Consider the following 14,904-nt stretch of genomic DNA (forward strand, 5'->3'; position numbering starts at 1 on the left):
CCTTCCACTAGTGTATAAGCTCCAAGAGGGCACAGATTTTTATCTGCTCCCCAATGCCTAAAATAGAACCTGAAGGAATGAATGGATGAGAGCAGACCGAGCCCAACGGTGTATCTAAAATTAGAATGTGGGGCCCCTGGGTGACTCAGTGGGTTAAGCCTCTGCCTTCGGCTCAGGTCATGATTCCGGGGTCCTGGGATCGAGCCCCACATCGGGCTCTCTGCTCAGCAGGGAGCCTGCTTCCCCCACTCTCTCCCTCTGCCTGCCTCTCTGCCTACTTGGGATCTCTGTCTGCCAAATAAATAAATAAATAAATAAAATTAGAATGCACCATCTTTTCCCCAAATAACAATTTATCACCAAGCAATCAATGACAGCTAACTACACAAGTTGTCCATACCTCTACAACCAGAATTTTGCTTGCAAAAGTTGTTTCTACTTCTCACAGCTCTGGCTGACCAGTAAATCAAACATTTCATAGTATCTAGGTCTTAGATTTAAGCTACTAAGAACCAGAAAGTGGACCTGGTCATTAAAATAGATCTCCTGGAATGCAGACACAGAGCCCCTCATACTCAGAAACAGGTAACAGGACATCAGTCCCATTCTGCTATTCCTTTAGAAATTCATAGACTATCTATAGAGGTCAAAAATAAAAATGACCTTGAAAACCATCTAATCTTTGCCTCTTTCTTACAATGAAGGCATCTCAAGTAGATGATTTTTTTTTTTTTTTTAAAGTTGGAGGTGGAAAGCCTTTAAAACCTGCTCCTGTGCTCTGTGAAGAAAGATTTTTCTCTGACTCTCCTGGGCCCCTTCACCTCTTAGGTCACCCTTTTCCCGGTTAAAGAAGAATGATGTCTGTGATTGCTAAGTCTAGGAAAAATAAGAAGTTTGCAAAGCTCAGCACCTCCCTCCCCATTCTTCTTCCTCGGAAGGATCCTGAAAAGGAGCACAGGTTGTCCTTCACGTCACAGGGCAAAAGCCCTGCCCTAGCCCAACAGACCCTGACACACGCCGCCTGGAGTACGTACTTCCTATCAGAGTGAGAGCCTGGCCTTGTTTGTAAAGGATATATTTACTACATCTTTATGTCTGCTATTTCTAACTTGTTCCCTCAAGCAAGTGAGAGGGCTATGTTTTCATTCAGGATCTCCTCAGAAACTCAAACCACCTTTAAGAAAAAGTACTGTCGTATCTGCACTGGATGGCAATACTAACAAGTCTCCTTGTCAGAGAATTCTCTAGAGTCCTCATTTGAGAGTTTAACTTAAAGCCTTCTTCCTCCTTGGGTTGAATCAAAGAGACACATTCTTGTGAGAGAGAGAGAGAGAGATGTGTATACATCTGTATATGTACATGCTAATATTAAAAATAATCTACATCTACGTATTTGAGGAGGCAATGTTCTATGTTTCCATATACTTAAAGACCTTTTGGCTGGTCAGACTTTGCATTTTAATGTCAACTGTGTTAGAATTTTCTCACAGCTCCAAAACTGTAATCACATCTGAGACTTTGGGCCCTTTTCCACACGTCGGTGTACTTGCACGTAACAGGCCCTCTCTAAATACAGGTTGAAAGAAAAAGAGCAACTTCCCTCACACTGAAATTTGAACACGGCAGTTCTTTGCCTAGAATAATGTGCCATACATTCTCTTCACCCCTAAAATATCTAAACCAAACCTCTCATTTTCACCTAAATATTCATCTTGCTTTCCTGACTTCACCATTTCTGTTCATGATGTGCTGATTCTCCCAAAACCCCAGGCTAGAAAACTAACCTTATATCCATGTCCCCCCCCATTTAATATCATTCAAGTCCTACTGTTTCCTCCTTAGAAATTTCTGTCAAACTAATCCCATTTCTTCCAATTGCTTCAAGTCTTCGTCACCACACACCACAAACCTCGAAGTGCCAAGTCCAAACTCCCCAACATCATTTTTCACTACCGACTATTATATAAATTGAACAAAAATATTATCTGAATTACTGCCAGGAAAACAGTTTTAAAGTCCCACAAGTAAAATGCCTTAATTCTGCCACTTGCTACCCCTGTGATTTTGGTCACTTAAGACTTCCATGTCAGTACTCATCTGTAAAACGAGGGTAATAGTATTTAACTCACAGACTTGTAAAAATTAACTGACCTAATCCAAAGTGTTTAGGACACTATTTGGCACATAGGAAGGGTTCGATAAATGTTAGGTATTGATATTACGAGGTTATTCTCTCTGAATAGTTTCAATGGCTCATCATTACTTCAGGATAAAATAGACTCAGAAAACCGATAGCTTTTTTCCATGTTAGACACGGAAATCGCCTTAAAGACCTCTACTAATCAAATCCTCTCTCTTCACAAATAACGAGCTGAAACTTGCAGACTGGATAAACTGAACCCAAATCAAAACTGAACTGTCATTTAAGGCCCTCCACGCTCTGTCAGCGAACTTCTTTGCAACATCATTTCTCATTTTGGCCTACTGGAACATTCTAATGGGCTGCCTGGACCCAATTTAATCGCGTCTGTCCTCCAAGTCCTACTCTACCGTTCGCCCCGAGGGAAAGGACTGCTGCTTTCTCTCCATCTGTACAAATCCAACCCGGCTTGTGGGGCCTATCTCAAGCCCCATCTCTCCCAAGAAACCTGCTACCTTCTCCAGACTACAAACCTGCTGGTCTAAGCTTCTTAGATCTCACCGTCATGTATTATCTGTATTAAAGTTCTAAAAATCTCTATGGGAGAAAAGTTATATGCTTGAGTCTTGTCCTTTCAGAGATTTTTAAGCTCTTTGGGATGGAGGTGCGGTATCTTAATATGTAAATGTCCCCTGCATACAGCAGTCTTTGGGGGAAAAAAAAAATCAACAGTGGTTTTTGGAAGTGGGGTCCTTGAGAGGGAATGTTTTCATAGTATGCCGCTGTGGCCCAAGCTCTGAGATCATCTTAATTCCTTCACACATTCAGTCTCCGAAACTCACGACTGGGACAGGCAGCTTGGTATCCATCTAGTATGTTGTGCAGTGATACCCAAATGTCTCCCAGAGGTTACCAGATGTCCCCAACACGTTACAAAGACCACACTATAGAATAGTAAGAGAACAGAATCACTAAGACTTCAAGTGACTACAGTACAAAGCCCACACATATCACAGCAATGTTCAGTTGATCTAATGAAGCCCAAAGCCACTCCTGGCACATAAGATATTGGATTACTTGTGATAACTGCAATATGGCTTGAGTTCCCAAGCAAGGAAGGGAGAAGGTGGGGTATGACAGTTGATTACCAAAGGTCTGGAGTCAGTACTGCTTTTAAATTCTGATTTCAAGATGATGCACATTTTCGCCTCTGCAAGCAAATTATCAAAATTAAGGCTCAGAGGGGCGCCTGGGTGGTTGAGTGGGTTAAAGCCTCTGCCTTCGGCTCGGGTCATGATCCCAGGACCTGGGATCGAGCCCGGCATCAGGCTCTCTGCTCAGCAAGGAGCCTGCTTCCTCCTCTCTCTGTCTCTGCCTGCCTCTCTGCCTACTTGTGATCTCTCTCTGTCAAATAAATAAATTAAAAAAAAAAATCTTAAAAAAAATTAAGGCTCAGAGAGGTTGTCCGTAAAATGAGGATAATAATGGGTTCAAACAAGGTAAGGCACATAAAAGACTTAATACATCTTGTAACACTATAATAAAAGAAAAATTAGCTGAGGTTATTACTACCTTGACCATTCCCATCCAGCTAGAGCTACAGAAGGTAAAAGTGGGCTTCAGATTCCTTCCATGTTCCAGCACCTCTCGGGCCTCTCCCATCTCCACTCCCACCCCAGTCTGGCGTTTCTGACCAGAAGGGATCTTCGGCTCCATGCCAACCGAGGGCCAGAAGGCCGGGCCGGCCGCAACAACGCATCCTCTCTTACCCCACCCAGACCAGGAGATTCTCTCCCAAGAATCGGTTGATGACGATAAAGAGACAGTTTACCCAGGCAATTTCCTTTTTCAGGTACAAATTCTCAGTATGCAACAATCTGGCCACAAGAAGGAAAGCAAATAAAGCATTTTCAAGATCTACTAAAGAAGCAGCTCCAACAACAACATTTCCAAATCCTTTGCTGAGGGCAGGAGAATGACTTTCATCAGAAATGACAGGAGCCAGCTGCTCCAGGAAAAATGTGAGCAAGGTGACAAGTGGACGTTAAGGAAGACATCACACGCTGAGGGCTTCCCAAGGCTATAAACGCAAACGGAGAAGGGGACGCATCTTCACTGAGAAGCAGTTAAAAGTTAGTTGTGACACGTTCTGAACTTCTGAACACAGCCAAACTCTTTTTTTCTCACTTCATCTCCTCCAGGCTCTTATCACCACAAGGCAGAGAACCTCTCTGAAGTCTTTTACTTTAAATGCAAACCTACTCTCCGAGTCAAAGATTTTTCATCAAGCTCTGGGAGAAAAAAGAGAAAGCTTTTTTTTTTTTTTTTTTTCTCATTAAGAAAGAACAAATAGTTGTGCACTTAAAAATTCTTCTCATTTTTTTAAATCTGGCTTTTTTCATAAATATTTGTTGCAATTGCACAATGTTTACATTCAAGACAGTCACTTAGGAAAGAAAAACACATTCCTTAGTGTTCCAGATCATGAAATCAGGTAAGAGAAGATCTTTCAAGAAAAAAAAAGAAGAAGAAAAATGTCCAAGTATTTTCTTTGTCTGCTACATTTTTTTTTTTTTTTAATTTGACAGAGACACAGTGAGAGAGGGAACACAAGCAGAGGGAGTGGGAGAGGGAGAAGCAGGCTTCCTGCCGAGCAGGGAGCCCAATGTGGGGCTCGATCCCAGGACCCTGAGATCGTGACCTGAACCGAAGGCTGACGCTTAACGACTGAGCCACCCAGCTGCCCTGTTTGCTACATCTTAAAATGATCAAGTAATCAATAACAGAATAACAAGTAGAGAAGATATATATATTTTTTTTATGTGAGGCTCCATTGTCAAAACGATAACATTCAATCTTAGTTTTTAAAGAAGCACATCTAGTGGTTATATTCATCATCCCTGGAAGTTTTATAGACTCAGGAGCTATATTAGACATTCTATAAATTAGTATTTCTCAAACACCTCACAATTTTTTGATGGATAATACCTTTAAAGACTAATATTGAGCCCAGAATTTAAAGCCAGGAAAATAACCATTTGTCCCCCAGGGCCAAAGGCTGAGGAAAATATGACAGATAAGAAATGCAAGCAGCATTTTTAAAGATTTCCACAGAAACTTACTTGTGGTGATTATACTTTCCAAATCTAAAATAGTCTGGCTCACACTATAACAAAAGAATGAGAAACTGGGACAGTCCACTAGGCCACTGTATTAGCTTCCTACTGCTGCTATAACAAAGTGCCACAAACGTGGCGACTTAAAACAATAATCATTCATTATCCTACAGTTCTGGAGGTCTGAAGTCTGAAATAGGGCACAGGGGCTAAAATCAAGGTGTCAGCGGGGCTGTATGTCTTCAAGAATCTCTGGGAATAATCTGTTTCCTTGACTTCTCGGACTTCCAGAGGCCACACACGTCCCCTAACTCCTGGGTCCCTGCCTTCATCTTCGAAACCAGAAACATCAGACCAAGTCTTCTCTAATGCTGCCATCTCTCTATAGTTTTGTCTTTTTGTCTCCCTCTTTTATTTATGAGGACAGACCTCAGAAAATCCAGGGTAATCTCCCTATTTAAAGACCAATCAATCAGCAACCTTAATTCCATCTGCAAACTTGACTGCTCTTGTCCATGTAACAAAACATACTCATAAGTTCCAGGCATTCGGATGCAGACCCCTTTGGGGAGGAGGAGGCATTATTCTACCTACCACAGCTGCCAGTTCCCAAGCCGGCGTGCTGGGGATTATTACACGTGTGCTCCCTGGCATCCATCCTCCTTTTTCCTTAACTGCACCCCAGTGTGCCCTCAGGTTAACCATCCTGCATTATTCTCAGTCCCCGTAAATCAAGAGTGAAATATCTCAATCCAGGCCACTCAGAGCACTGCATCCCCTGACTACAGCGAATGGTTCCAGGATAAGCTTATGACGCAAGCCAAGTAGCCAATCAACCTCCCTCCCCAAGGAGGGGGGTGGGCTATCAAAAAACAAGTGCTCTGTCTAGTGGGGTAAAGGGCAGAATGAAAGCCTAGAGATGCTGGTGACAATACCAGCCACAGCCTGAGGGGCCACCAATCATATCCCAATAAAGAAATAGAACCAATGCAGGAAAATGAGAAGGAAAGAAGAGGTGGGGGAGGACAGGGAAGGATTTCTGACATTGTCTGAGCCCCTGGTTCAGCTATACCTGACTCTGATTGCCTGATCAAGTTTGTTGTCCTTAACAAGTATCAACTGGGTTCCTGTTCTTTGCATCCAAAGGAGTCATGATCAATACAGGAACTTTTTCTCAATGAACTGGAAAGGACTTTCCGTAAACAAGATGAAAAGAAGAAAGAATTCTGTCCAGTATACAAGAAATAAAGTTGGCATGGAGTCCGTACGCAGCGACTGTTCTGCACAGTTCATTCCTTACCCAACTGCCCCCTGTACTGCCATATTCCAATGAGTTAAGCAATACTATACTGAGATATCAACATTAAGATAATACATGAAAATAGACCTCTTGGAGAGCTGTCACATGGCGAGCTGAGTGGCTGGAGAGTTTACAAGTCCTTGACACAGTAAATTAAGGTTCCTGGAAATTCACAGTGGTAGGCAGACCTACCAAAAATGTACGGAGTAGAATGGGGCGGCTTTAACTGAGTAAAAGCGCTTTTTAAAAAGCACAAGACTAAGATATACTACTAATAATAGCTATTATCCATTATCCTAGCTTGCCTCCCATGTGCCAGCACTTTATGAATCCTTTACAGTTCTATGAACTAAGCAGTAGTAGTATGCCTATGTTTATACAGAAGAAAGAGATGCTTTGAGAGGTTAAAGTCAGCTAGAAAGTAATAAACTACACAATGAACAAGATTCTGTGCCCTTGACCATGTAATGGAAGAAAGGCAATGAATATTAATAGGTCATCTATCGGATAGGCTGGTTATGTTTTAGATTAGGAAAAGTAAAAGAGAGATTTTTACATATAAAAGAACTCAAGCTCATTTGAAGAATGATCTCAATCATTTTTTTTTAATTTATGCGCATATACACATAGAAAAATACAAATACTAAATACGAAGAAAGACTGTAGGAAATGTGATTTAACATCTAAGATCCCAGTATTTGAAGATTCATATGTTTAATCCTATCTGACTTCCCAGGAGTTTCCTAAATGTTTTTTTGTTTTGTTTTGTTTTTTCAGTCACTTCAAAAACAAGGTAGACTGTTTCATGCTGGTCACAATTTATTCTAAATTCCATGGAGATTCATCACGCTGATCATCATGCAATCATTTTTATAAACAAGAGACTGACATGACCACAAAATCTCTCCTAAGGATTTACAGTTAGTCAGCAAAATCATGTAAACATATTTGGAAAATCAGGATGGATAAATTACTTGTGGGAACAGAGATTCCTAAACTAGGAAACTCTTCCCACGCTTTACTATCCATGTGAAAGAATAATACAACTCTCAAATTCTATGAGATGGATGAGTCTTCTCCTAGTACTACTAAAATTTACAAGAATTTTTTGTAATTGATTATACTTTTGGGTATTTGATAACTAGAATAATGATTGATAACTAGAAAAATGATTAATTCATTACATATTTCAAAGACTGCAAAATCAAGTATTTAAAAATTATACTCAGATTTAGGGAGAGCAGAGCTAAAACTAAGTTAAGACTGAAATTTTTAAAAAAATCAACACTTCCCTATACCACTAGTAAAAGTTCAGATCATACAAACTTCTTTAAAAGCAATCAGCTTCTGGGGCCTTCTCCTAAAGTAGTTGTTTGAAAAGCAGGCAGCTATCTATATACAACACTGGGGGGCAACGTTCATTGTCATGAGAAAATAGGTGTCATTAGGGAAATGAGCACATACATTAAGGTTTATCAGGATAATGAGATTAAAATGATGTCTATAAGGACTGTGTAATGTTATAGAAAACTATACTAAAATGGGAAACAAAACAAAAACAGGTATACAAAAATAATCCACACAATCTGTGTACTGAAAGATGATTGAGTAAGAATATGCTAAGTTGTAACAGTTTGGTACTTAAGATGATTGTCAAAAATCTGGGGAATACAGAAAAACTAAAGAAGACAATTATAATGGGCACATGTAAAACATCTATATTCAGAAGAAAAACTAATTAAAAAGAATTCATCCGACAATTCCTAATAATGCACATATCACAGTTCAGGAGTAAAAGCTGATCTCTATTGGAGCAACACAAAGAGAAGGTTCCCAAAATTCTGGCATGAGAGTTCCATCTAAGTCATCACTGTCAGTATATCCAGTCCAAGTAGCATAACCAAATCCTTCATATTGAAACCATTCATGATTTTACCAAGCAATTTGGAATTGTCCCTAATGGCTTTCCAAGGTAATCTGGCTTGGCTACCCACAAGCAAAGAATGCTTAGAGATAATCATCCTGGAAGCAGAAGTGACCATGGGGATTTCTTAACATTTCTGAGCAATATTACGATGATTTGGTACAATGGCAAGAAAAAACAATGAATGCATGAGGAAGAAATATTTCAGCTAGACAGCAATAATAAATTGCTAGTAATAGATTAACATGTTACACTAAATAATATCTTCATCTACAAAGCTTAAGGCATTTAATATTAGCCATCATGAGGCCCACAGGGGGGATGGAAGCTGAATCAATGACGTCAAATGCATGATCTTTAGGTACAAGAAAGAACAATGGTTATATAGGTAGTTAAAATTCTAAATTTTAAACCCTTTAAACCCCTTTAAATCACACTTTTCAGTATTGCTCCTGGCAAATTGGGTAGGGAGATTTTAATCTTAGGTTATCTTAATTCCCCTGATGCCTGAAACAGAGCAAATGATCTCAAGCAGACATTAGTGCAAAATTAGTGGGCGTTCCAAACCTGCCTGTAATTCTGTTCAATTTACCAAATCTTGTTGAACAGAAACAGAACAGTGTAAGAAACCAATAAACCTAGCTCCCTGAGCTTTGTGGAATGAAAAGAGAAGTCATGAGGAGCCTTGATAACACTGAATAATTAATTGTAGAGCCATTATCACCATCCTTATTTTCTTAGGGACCAGTTAAACCCTGGGAGGGGCACAGACCAAGAGCATTTAAGAAAAGACAGAACACAGGTGAATCCCAATCTAATAACCCTGCTTACTTGATCTATGCATTGAATAACAAATATCTGAGGTCCCACGAGGTACCAAGCCCAGTTTTATATACTGGGGATACTGCAATCATCACGACAAAGTGTGGGCTCCCATGAGGTCTACACCAGTAGATCCGCCTACTATAAGCCAAGGACTCAGTGAAGTGACTCACACTAAACCTTGAAAAGCAAATAAAGACCTGCAAAGGATGAAACAATATTTCTCAGTAAACTGGATATTTGAGAGAACAAGATTAGCGACTTTATTTTGTTAAGAATAAAAAGTAATGGAATTTGAGACTTGGAAACAGAAATAGGGCAGAGAAAGATAGATATGCCCCGATTCCGAGAGAGAGGCAAGCGAGGGAACTCAGCCCAATACCAAAGCCTCACAGTGATTCTTCTTCTAATGATCCTCAGGCAGTATCCGAGTGGGGCAGCTTAGCAAACAAAGGGCTCAGGGAATTCATTCTTCTGCAGCTTCTACACATCTCCAGTTTCTACAGAACCATGATTATTTCCTGAGCCACATGTGTCACAGAGCAAGACTCCTTACCCAATCGGACCAGCCAGCCAGCTGCCCACAATTACCCTAGGCAACTTCCCAAGGCCATACTCTGAGTCAGAATGAAAACGCTCCCTGATACGCCACAGACGTATGTTAAGTAAGTGTGTCAGGAAACACACTTATACATATATGCACAATGCATACACACTCACACACGTAGCTCTATGTACATACGTGCACATCTGCATACATGTGTGAGTGTGGGTATGTGCGGGTACAGACAGGTAGGTAGGTAAGTAGCTCCTCTTTGGTTGACCAAGCAGCAGAGAAGTAGGTCAGAGTTCAAAGCCTATTTGCCCATTTTCTCTGGGGTGAATCATACTTTCCCATATACCAAGAAGGCATTTTTCCACTCGGTATAGAGAGAAGGAAAGAAGCCACGGCCCGTCCACACACTACATAGGCGATATTTCTATATACATTCTCACCTGCCCTCATCACAACCACCTTCTCTCTACCTAAATAACAGCCTTCCTACTCTAGGGCCTGAAGCATATTAGACATATTTTTTATTGTTTTCTGAAGCACATATTGTGTGACTATATTTATTAAAAATACTTCAAAACTGGCAAAAGTAACCTGTCCTGTCAGAAGTCAGGAGAGTGGTTACCGATCATGTGGGAATAGTGCTAAGAAGGTATAAAAAGTTGTACTTACTGATCCAGATGCTAGTCACACAGGCGTGTTCCCTTTCTGAAGGGTCAGTAAGGTGTGTACTTACACGCACCACCCTGCATGCATAGTATACCTCAGTGCAAACTATTTTTTTTAACTCAGCTTCTTAATAATTTGCAGTTTGTCACTAATCTATAGTTATCTCTTCCCAAGACATGATACTTTATAGAAGTCATTCAGAACCAAGGACTCTTCTCCAGCCAATTTGGACACCAATAAAAATAATTAATTCTACAAGCCTTATTAATCTTTCCTAATCGTACCATTAATCAAATAGCACCTCCAAGCAGTTATATAAAACCACTTTTCAATTCATTCTTGGGAAAAAATTACTGAATGATATGTAGAAGAGGGCATTTTACCAAACTTTCAGGTTAACAACACCTTTGCATGTAGGGACAAGGGAAAGAAATCTCATTCCTATACACAGATTTCTTAAAATGTATTTTTAAATCCCTTTTAAGAGCTGCATAAATGATTATATTCCCAAAGCCGAATGATAGCTACATGTTCACTATCACAAGACTCATGAGTCAAACTTATTTTTATCGTTATTTCTTCTCTTCACTCAACTTGAAAATGGTAAATAAAAATGACAGTAATAAAAGAGAGAAACCCTATATAGCAGAGGAACTTGGGAGGAAGAAAATCTCCAGTAACACAATCTAAGAGTCCCCTGCTTTCCCCTCTTCCACACTGCTGGTCATCTTCCTCTACCAAATTTAAGCACACCTGTACCACCCCCTTCTCTGTAGAAACATGCGACTAAAGTATTTATATTAACAAAAGGACTGGACCAAAGTCTAACTCAGGGCCTCTTACAGGAGAACATGATGATGCTATCTGAAAATTAAATCAAAGCATATATTTTATTCCTTTGATAGAATGGGTAATCTTTTTTATAGAACGGATAATCTTTGAAAGAATAGGTAATCTTTATTCTTTTTTTTTTTTGCAGGCCTCGAACTCACAACCCAGAGATCAAGACCTGAGCTGAGAACAAGAGTTGGACGCTTAACCAACAAAGCCACCCAGGCGCCCCTAGGGTGGGCCGTCTTAACACAGTTTTTAATTTACAAATTGAAAAGGTGGGATGTTTAAGTAATCAAATGTTTAACCAATAAAAAAAGAAGATAGTTTTCTTTTCTACTTGTTCGACGATTTTTAAAACTTTTTCTTTTAAAAGATATATATTCATGACTGAATGTTATCAGCTACAAATAACAAATGTCTCTTCACAGACACTGTATCTTTAATGCAGTTCTCGGTCACTGTCCTCCCCTCTGTCCTACCTTACTACAGAAGTCTAAGCTTGGAGAAGGGTTCCAACAATGCCAAACACTGCACAGGAAGGGAGCACGCTGACAGATGACGAGAGGCAGCTACATATGGACAGCTCTGGGCCTACATCTTGGGGTCCCTCCATTGCTTTACAAGTACGGAATCCTCCCAGCTCTCCACTGTGCACTCTAGCTGGAGCTGTAGAACCTCCCAAGCCTCATTTTCTCCAAATCTGAAACAGGCACAATGGGGTCTCTCCCTCATGTGTGCTTGTGAGAGGCAGAGGATACAATGCACACAAAGCAATTAACACGGTGCCCCATGCACAGCACACAAGCAATGACAGGTAACTATGCTTGTGGTAATCAAAACTTTTCATTTCAAAGGTGACTTTACAATATCTTCTAACAAATACAGAATTTAGACTAATACTCTGCCAAAATGAAAATTTATCTTCAAAGTAATCCAAGTTAAATGTGTATAAGAAGACTTTGAATGGAGCTTGGCTTCTGGCCAGATGACTTTCAGGCTCTGAACTCAGAACAAGTATTATTATAAATAGTTTCCAAAAAAAAAGATCATGTGGACTTTGGAGTGACCTGTTCCAAGTCACTTATACTCTCTGAGCCTCAGTCTTCTCACCCATAAAATGGGAATAATTCCCACATCCTACAGTTTTAGACTTTATCTGCAAAATGCCTAACAATATCTTGCACATTAGCAGATAGTTATTGTAAAGCATACCAAATAAGAGAAGTCATCAAAAAGCTTATACAAAGCTGGAAAACTTTTAAGAGAAAAATTTTCATCCTCTTTCATTTTTCCCTCCTTTGTAGCATTCTTACACTTTGCCTTCCATTCTAATCAGATGTGCTTGTCCTTATGCAACACGAGTTGATTTGATTTATCTCCATGTCTTCTTCCAAACTCTACATCATCCTCCAAGTACCTACCAGTGGCTTGTCCAGGGACAGTAAAAAACTGACGCACTACAAGTCCAATGGCAGAATTTTTATATCCCTTTAACACTGTCTGAGAAAACTGGGACCCTCCTCCATAAAGACGAAGAGAAGAACAGCAATGTTTCTAAACTGCAATTTTTTTTTAACCACCAATGGGAGAAATTTCAGAAACAATATTTTAATTAGCTTATTTCATTCTCTACTTTCTACCAAGATAAGAAAGATATCTGAGAACAAGGCTTACCTATTTGCACCATTTCTTCATTACCAGCCTGTAAAGGAGGGGGAAAGTAAAAAGAAACAGTTACTGGGTTTCATCTTATCACCTTGTACGTTTTATTTCTACCATTAACGCTTTTCAGGAGCTAATCAGGAGATGTCTGAGATGGGGACTGGTGCCTAAAGGCTGCGCCTTGGTTTGTAGGTTCTTGCGGCAAGAGAATGAGCCAATTAATAACAGTTTGGAACGGGGAGTTGTTTTCCCGTTTTAATTTTAGTATTTATAAAGCCAGCAAAAATAAATACTGACATTCAATCTTCTTCTCTTAAAACTCAGATACTGGGTGCGGATTAGCCGAGAAAGCCTCTGTCTTCACAGGCGTGAAAAGAAACCTAAAAGGGGGCCTGACAGATCAGATTTGAGGTCAGGAGTCGACCAGGCAATCTTCTACTTTTGAACCTACGGCCAGAACCGGGCGGACCGGAGACGCTACGAACAACTCACGGGGAAACTCGGTGCCCCAAGTCCCGCCGGCCCCGAGCTGGTGTGATTGACACCGGACGGCTCGGCCCGGCCCGCGGGCCTCCTCGAGGACGCTTCGAGAGCATCGGGCTTCACCTTGAGCCTCCGGAGGGTGGGGGCTGGGCCGCGGCGCGGAGGAGCCGCGCTCGACTCGGCTCTGAAGGAGGCGGAGCCGTGCGGAGGGGGAGGGGAGGAACGCGGCGGCGCCGCCGGCCTCTGCCCAGGAAAACGCAGGGCAGGAAACGTCCCCAGCCCCCCGCCCCAACTGTCAAACCCCGGCCCGGCCGCGGTCCTCCCAGGACACGTGTCTGCTGGATCGCTCCCTGCCCGGCCCCGGGGACTTCCTGAAACCCCCGCCTCCCGCTGCCCGAAAGCGCGGTGAGTCAGTGAGCCGGAGAGGAAGCCCCGCGAACCCGACGCGGGCGGCCGCAGCCGCAGCGCGGGGATCCCGGACGCCGCGTCCAGAACTTCATTCAAGCGCCCAGACCGCCCTCCGGAAAGGGGAAACCCAGACGGCCCGGCGAGGATGCGAATTGGCTGCCGTGTGTCACCAGGAGTCGCTACGAACGCCGCAAAGGCGGGGGGACGCGCTAGGGGGGACGAGCCGGGGCTCCCGGCGTGGGAGTCGCGACCCACCCCTGCGATCCCACCCCCAGCCCCAGAACACCCCGCAGGCTGCGCCCAGCCCTCGAGCACCGCTCCTGAAGGCGCAAGATAACAGGGAAGGGTGGGAGGGGGGAGGAGGGAAGAGAGGAGGGGAAAGAGGGGAGGAACTTTTTCGGGAAAAGGTTGGGTTTGAGTTTTTTATTGTTATTATTTTCCACTTACTTGTCCATCAGCTGAAGTCCTAACCTCTACCAGAGCGGCTGCTATCAACCAAAGTGACAGGAGAACCATCACGAGTCGAGTTCACTTTTCAACTACTGGGCGAAGCAGATGCCCAGAGCGAACCCCCCAAAATAAGTTTCTTTAAAAAAAAAAAAAAGAAAGAAAAAGAAAGAAAGAAAGAAAAAGAAAAAAAAAGAAAAAGAAAAAATGCAGAATTAAAAAAAAAAAAAACCTGATCTTCTGTGATTTGCTTCAATGAAAATGAAATTTGAGCTCTGAGACTGGCCCCTCGGCTCGGCGGCTCTTCCCACTTCACCTTCTCACCCCGTCCTCCCACACGGGGTGTGCAGGAGCGAGAAGGTGCCGCGAGCCGGGCACGGGCTGCGCCGGGAGAGGGGGAAGGGGCCGGGGGCTTCCAACTATCTCTGCCCAAGGCGGCTTTCCCTGGGCTTTTCGAGCACCACTGGTTCCTGAGGTTCGCGCGGAGAATGCTTGGGCGCCCGGGAGCACAGCAGGGGGAAGTAGTGGCGAGAGCGAGGAGCGAGC

At 42.2% G+C, this 14,904-nt stretch overlaps 1 protein-coding gene across 1 annotated transcript in view; it reads right to left on the bottom strand.

Moving 5' to 3' along the window:
- ADAMTS3 (ADAM metallopeptidase with thrombospondin type 1 motif 3) overlaps positions 1 to 14,427 on the bottom strand; it is a gene marked incomplete at both ends in the record, with an annotated part of 249,908 nt that extends 235,481 nt beyond the window's left edge. The window contains 2 exons of the mRNA XM_080796379.1: positions 13,033 to 13,060; positions 14,359 to 14,427. Of these exons, the coding sequence (XP_080652505.1) occupies positions 13,033 to 13,060; positions 14,359 to 14,427 (97 nt within the window). The remainder of the gene's footprint in view (positions 1 to 13,032; positions 13,061 to 14,358) is intronic.
- Positions 14,428 to 14,904: the final 477 nt, after the last annotated feature.

This window comes from Martes martes (assembly GCF_963455335.1).
Source record: "Martes martes genome assembly, chromosome: 2".
NCBI lineage: Eukaryota > Metazoa > Chordata > Mammalia > Carnivora > Mustelidae > Martes > Martes martes.